This window comes from Cnephaeus nilssonii (genome assembly GCF_951640355.1).
Source record: "Cnephaeus nilssonii genome assembly, chromosome: 17".
Lineage (NCBI taxonomy): Eukaryota > Metazoa > Chordata > Mammalia > Chiroptera > Vespertilionidae > Cnephaeus > Cnephaeus nilssonii.
The window spans coordinates 3,198,575-3,205,107 of NC_137088.1; the positions used below are offsets into that span (position 1 = coordinate 3,198,575).

The 6,533-nt window shown below is 64.9% G+C and overlaps 1 protein-coding gene across 1 annotated transcript; it reads right to left on the reverse strand.

Annotated features, from left to right (window-relative positions):
- Nucleotides 1-208: 208 nt before the first annotated feature.
- On the reverse strand, nucleotides 209-6,217 carry BHLHE40 (basic helix-loop-helix family member e40). The gene is made up of 5 exons (XM_079794978.1): nucleotides 5,324-6,217; nucleotides 5,091-5,160; nucleotides 4,721-4,828; nucleotides 3,737-3,860; nucleotides 209-2,481 (listed from the first exon to the last, which is right to left on the reverse strand). Exons 1-5 carry the CDS (start codon nucleotides 5,401-5,403, stop codon nucleotides 1,637-1,639), a joined length of 1,227 nt encoding a protein of 408 aa, XP_079651104.1. The 5' UTR covers nucleotides 5,404-6,217; the 3' UTR covers nucleotides 209-1,636.
- Nucleotides 6,218-6,533: the final 316 nt, after the last annotated feature.

The following is a 6,533-nucleotide window of genomic DNA, read 5'->3' on the forward strand; positions in this document are numbered from 1 at the left end:
AGCAAAGGTTAGTTAAAAAAAAACCACACCAAACTTCAGCAAATATTTGCCTACGACGTGGACTAGGCTCCTTCTGTCTGCAGACAAGGCTGGGAGAAGCCGAACGGCAGGGCGCCGCGGTTAACGGGGTGCCGCCTTCAGACCCCGAGAGGGCAGGGGCCAGCCACACCTCGCCACCGAGTTCTTCTAAGAAATGCAAGACACCGCGTTCCCCTTCCACGGGAAGAGCGTGATTTTATTCAGTCCTTTAAAACAGCCACGTAACATCGACGCGTCGGTAAAAATATTTACAGCCTCACACCTTCAGGAAGGCTCCAAAATATAAACACCGTCCCTCTCCCCAGAGCAAAAGAGACGCAGCCCCCACTTCAGGAGCAGGGATACATTCATTGTCCTCGAGGTGCAGATCAAGTAGTTATACAAACCAACGCCTGCAAGTCTCCTCGTCAATAGAGTTATAGAATATATATTTATAACCGATTTACAAATAAAGGCAACGACTTGATACCAAAATAAAAACGGGGAAAGGAAGAGTCAGAACACGGTCGGCGGACAAGCGTCGTGCATCTGGAAAATGCCGTGCTGGTGCGGGCCCGGCTGGGCACGTCCCGGGACAGGTCCCCTGGACCAAGCAGTTTGAAGCCTTCTCGGAAGGAGACTCCATGTGCCCTGGTGGTGGTGGTGGTGCTGGGGGGTGGGGGTGGGGGGTTGGTGGTGGTGGTGGTGGTGCGGCCAGGGGGGGGAGGGAGGGCATTAGGCTACAGAAAGGGTCTTGTTAAAGGGCCAGGCAGGCCTTCAGGCAGCGAAGCTTGGTTACAAGGAGCTTTAGGCCAGAACCGAACGCCGAGTCCTGGCTGGTGGAAGGTAGCGATTTGTGACGCAGCCTGAGGCGCTTCGGGGCGCTGGGAACAGAGGCGTCGGCCTCTCTCAGGCCCTGGCGCGGTTCCCTGGACAGCGAGACCTGGAAACAGGTGCCCGAGGCCCCCGGGGACCGCGCCCGCACCCCCGGCAGCTGGGCTTGTCGGAGGCCCTTTCAGTTCCTCAGCCAGCCCACCGCCCCGAAAGCCGGGAGGGAACTGCGTTCTCTGTGCCGTGCGGGCGGGGTGGGAGCGGGCCCGCGGAAACCTCCCCAGACCGCTATCGTGCGAGGCCCCGGGGCCACCTCGCCACTCAGCGGAAAGCTGGGCCTGGCCGCCCTCTCCCTGCGCCCTGAGTCACGGCCAGGAGGCGAGGCCGGCGGGTGGGGCCGGGAGCCGGCTGGGAACCGGGCTGTGGAAAGCCCTCCTTTGAAAGTACCTTTTTCTCAAAGCCACAGGCCGGATCCCAGAGCGAAGACTGACTCACAGGCCCAGCCTCTGGAGCTTTTGAAAACCCAGCTGACTGGCTGCTGCCAGGGGTTCTTCTCTGAGTGGGGCCGAGCCCTGAGGTCCTGCTACAATCCCCCCAAGTCTCCTGGCGGCGGGCCATCCTTCATGGCACCCCAAAGGGGCCCAAGGTCCTAAACCAACACAGGGCCCACACACCCACCCCAGCTCCTCTCCCTGCCGCAGACGACCCTGCGCTCACACACACACTTTTCTTTCTTTTTTTTTGAAAGGGAGGATGGGACGCGAAGCAGCAGGACCCCCTGCAGAGTTTAGTCTTTGGTTTCCAGGTTTAAAGGGGGGATCTGCTTCAGGGCTTGGAGCAGGGCGGAAGAGTCGAGGGCCGGGTGGGGTGGCAAGGGGGACGGGAGTCTCTGGGGCATGAGCAAGGGGCCCGAGATCTTGTCCGGGTTCATGAAGCTGGAGAGGGCTGCGGCGGAGGCGTTGAGGCCTGGGTAGAGCAGGGGCACGGATGTGGGGTACCAGCACTTCTCCAGCATGGGCAGGTAGGCGGTGGCCGACGGCGGGATCAGATAGAAGGGCAGGCAAAAGGGGGGCTGGTGTGGGTGCGGGCCCAGGAACGGGGAGCCGATCAGGTCACCGCCAGGGAAGCGGCCTTCGTCGTCCGAGAGCTGCATCCTGCTCTTTTTCGTGGGGGGTTCTTCGGATTCCTGCTTGATGGCCCCGATCCGCTCTCTGCGTCCATGGTCACTTTTGAGGTACGGCTGCTCCCCGCGCACGTCGCCCTTCTCCGACTCGCCTCCGTAGCCGCTGTCCGTGTCCGTGTCGCTGCCGCTCTGCTCCCCGCTCGAGGGGGCGAACGTCCGCTGGATGACGGGCACGCAGTTCTTGCCGGGGCCCTCGGAGCCTTTGGCCAGCGCGCCGGGCTTCTCCTTGAAGTCCGCGGCCTTGGGCGCCGGGTCGGACGCCTTCCGGGGGGCGCCGCCCTGCAGCAGCTCCGCGACCACGCGGTGCAGGTGGGTGACGAGCTGCGAGGACTTGAGGTCCCGCGCGTGCTCGTGCTTGGCCAGGAACTGCAGCACCTCCCGCGCGCACGTCTGGAAGCCCGAGCAGAACATCTCCTGCCCGGCCTCGGCGCTTCTCCCCGGCAGCTCACCTGGCGGAGACGGAGGCAAAGGAAGGCGTTTCAGAGGGCCCCGGGGTTCACCCGGACACCAGCCCCCCGAGGCCAGGGGCGCCCCTGTTTGCGAACACACGTGGGCATCTGTGTCCCCGACTCCAAAAGGAACACGGCCAGAGAGGATGTGGACCGCCCTGAGAAGTGGGAGGAATCAAATCGAAACCATCCGGGGAGAAAACGAGTGTCATGGCTGCCTAAGACCCATCAGAGAGACAGACCGCGATCAACCGACGAGCCAGCCCCCTCCTGTGGAACGTGTGGGTGGTCCTGGCTTCTCAGGGCAAGGGACATGCAACGGACAGCCGAGCATGTTTCTAACCCAGAGAGGCAACGGTCAGAACCTCCGCGTCACGGCAGCCAGACGGACCGAGGCCAGATGGCCGCGGAACGAAAGAATGAAGGAAAGGTGCCACCTCGGGTGATCTAATTCTCAGCGGCTTATTCCCACGACAGTCGTGCTGCCATCTCTAAACCGACAGGCTCTTTCCAGCCTCTGCCATGCATTCGATCCACCACCCCCAAGGAATCAGGTTTGAACATCTTCCTGTTTCCAGCGGGGGACCGGCAGGAGCGGGTGCGGGGATTCTGTGATGCTCGCCCCCTGGTCTCCAGGGAGGCGGAGAAGGACGGGGTGAGGGAGCGGAACCCCGCGTTCCTCCCCGGCCGCATGGCGGAGGGAAGGTTGGAAGGAGTGTGATTCTCTGGGAGGGGAGTAGCAGGTGATGAAACGCCAGTAGTTTCGCTCGGTTGCGCAATTCCCCGAGATACCTCGTGGCTATTCGGGGAACCACATGAAATGCAGGAAGAACTCCTGCTGTCACCCTGCCAGGATCATGCCACACACCGAGCCACGAGGAAGCCGAGGCCCAGGAAAACACGGGGGCATGCCCGCGCTGCCTCCTCCAATGAACGGCTGCCAGACACCCACGATGCCAATTCTAGGGGCCTTCGCCTTTGACAAGGAAGGGGGAACACTCCCAGAACCCAGAAACTCCGAAGCCAAAATGCCCGGGAACCAGAGGCCACCTGACTGCCAGGCCGCCCTGCCAGGTGGCACAGCACGTTCCACTCGGAAAGCCTGACCTCTGAGGACGCTCACCCGGCATCTCCCGCAGCGAGCACGTGCACACGCTGTGTGAGCAGGCGCTGGGCCCGCAGGCTCTCTGTCTGTGCTGGAGCCCCCCCTCCCCCATCCCCCGCCCCGAGATGCGGGCCAGGCGCGGGCACTCACCGGCTTGCAGCCCGCTCTGCAGGGCCAGGATCTTCTGCTGCTGCTGGTCAATTAGGTTCGTCAGGGCTTTCACGTGCTTCAGGGTGAGCTCCAGCACCACCGCCTTCTCCAGGTGGCCCAGCGTCTGCAAGCAGAGAGCCTGCGTCAGCAGCGCACAGGGCCACCTCTGGGACAGTGGGTAGCAATGAGAAATGTCTCCACGGGGCGGGGGGGGGGGGGGGGGCTTCCCCGCGGCTGAGTTTAATTTTAAAGGCACAGGTCAAGGAAATATACACTCCTGGTGACAGAGTAGGAAGACGCGTGCCGCTGTCCCTGGAGGCGCCGGGACGCAGCCGCGACCTTAGGAGAAGGCTCTGGCAGGACCGTTTCTCCAGCAGCTGCGGCCGACCTCCCTCCCTCCCTCCCGACCCGGCTAACGTTTCTCTCCGCGGCCGTGTCATCCCCGGAGGCACTTGTGCGCCTGGCAGCCAAGCGGCTTTCCCTGGCGCCCTTTCCTAACGCCCAGCTCACCCCGGCTTTTGCTTCCTCCCTAGACACTAATTTCCCCCCTTTCCCCCACCAAAGGCCGCCACGCTAGTAAGCTATTGGCTACTGCCAGGAAAGGACGGGACATAAAGATCACACATCAAAACAAGTCCTCTCATTAAAGAAAAAGGGAGGGGGGAGAAAAGGAGGTAAATAAAACCCGAGTGTTGGTGGTCCACTCGAGTCAGGAAAACCCGGGAGCTCTGAACATCCGTCACCAGAGGGGAAGGCCGGCTGGGGCTGGCGCCAACTTGGAGAAGTCCAAGCGGTTCTCACTCATTTGCATGAGGCTACCCGGAAACCCCAGCCCTGGGCAAGGGTACCCCCAAACAGAGCCGGCCCGGCTGGGACCCAGCCCTGGGCTCTGCAGTTCCCCGCGGAGCCTGCAGGCGGCGAGTGACCCCCGCCCGCCCTCCAGGCGGGGGAGCCGGCTGGGAGCGCGGCCAGCTTCTCACTTACTGTAAGTTTGAGGTGTTCGGGCAGGAGATCCTTCAGCTGGGCGATGCACTCGTTAATCCGGTCGCGTCTCTTTTTCTCGATGAGCCGGTGCGGCAGTTTGTAGGTGTCCTGCAAGGCGCACGGGGAGGCGGTGGGCGCCGAGGCCGGGGCGAGCGGCCCTCCCCTCGGACCCCGCGGCTCGGGAAGAGTCGGGGCAGCGCGGCAGTCACACCCAGAACCACCCACTCCTGCCCCTTCTTCTCCACGCTGCGCGGGAGAGGCGCCGCGCCCGCACCTTGCAGACCCCCCTTCAGCCTCCGAGTGAGAAAACTTTTCTTGGAAACTCAGCGCGTGTTGGGGCTGCGGTTCCCAGGGGCGCGGGGGATCTTACCTTGCTGTCTTCGCTCCGCTTTATTCCCCGTCTCGACTTGTACACTTGGTACATTTGGGCAAAATCCATCCTGCAGGGAGAGGGGCCAGGAGGATGGTGAGTGTGCGTGCGCCCGGGCTGCACAGCCTGGCGGGCAAGAACCCCCGGGTGCGCCCGGAACTGCTCCGAGCCGAGAGCGGTGCAGAACGTAGGGCTGGAGTTGAGGCTTTGAGGGGACAGGGGTGCCCACTTACCCTGGTAGATCCCCGGGCTCCAGTCCTGGTGCCTTGGGCAGGCAGGAGGGGGGCGGCTGCGCGCTGGGGATCCGCTCCATGGCACGGCGAGCCGGGGCCACTGTGCGCTCCTGTCTGCAGTCCTGGAGGCGCCTCGGAGCCCTCTCCGCTGGGCTTCCTCTGGGGACGAGCTCCCTGAAATGCGCGGGGCTGCCGGGAGCTGCGGCTGCGAGGTGCTGCTGGCTTCAGTTGGGGGCGTGCATGGGGTCTCGGCGGCCGCTGCTCCGGCTCTGCGCACAGCCCGGCGGTGTGTGCTCCCGGTGCCTTCTGCGCCGCGCGAGCCAAGTGAATGAGAAGCGGGGCGGGCGGGGAGGCGCGAGGAGCGCGCGGGGGGGCGGGGAGGGCGGGGGCCGGGCGGGGGGAGCCGCGGAGTAATGGAGAGGCTGCGGGCTGGGTTAAATGGGAGCGAGTGGGTGGGTTGGAGCTACGTGTTCTACCCTGTGACTCCAGGCACGTCTGGCCGCTGCCGGGGAGGGAAGGAGCGACCTGCCCGCCCTCCCCCGCCTTCATCACATGAGTCTCACGTGTTGGACAACGCTCTCGCGGCTGCGAGGGGCCCCCACCCCCACCCCGGCCGGGCCCCCAGGTGTCTGCGGTGCGGCTGCCTTTCCCCGAAGAGGGGGTGGCAGCGCAGCCTGGGTCCTGCCCAGCCGGGGGGGTGGGGGGCGCAGAGGCTGGAAGGGGAGCCAGGGGGTGGGTGGTACCGTGGGCGAACCTGCCCCAGGGAAATGAAGTAAGTTCCCGTCTCCTGGGAGGGACGGGGGAGGACGGATCCGCCAGCGTCTGACTCAAGCCAGGAGAGGAATATCCCCTCGCTCGCTCCAGCCCAGCCCGCTTCCTCCTCCCCCGCCCGCCGCTCGCAGGAACCCGCGCGCAGCGGAGGGAGTCGCCGGGCCCCCTGCCTTCCCCAGAGGCTGGGGTTTCTTCCCGTCCCGGCTTCCCTGCCCCCACCCCGCTGCCCAGCGTCCAGGAATTGCCCGCCGCGGGGAGGGGCCGAGGGGCGGGGCGGATGTCACCCCATGGGAAGCGGGCTGGCGGCCAAGCGCAGGGGCAGCCGAGGCCGCCGGCGAGCACGCTGCGCGCACCTGACCGCCGAGGGTGTGCGCGGCGCCCCCGCTCCCCCGAGCTCCGCCCGCGGGCACTGCCTACGGGTCGCGGGCAACCACGTGCG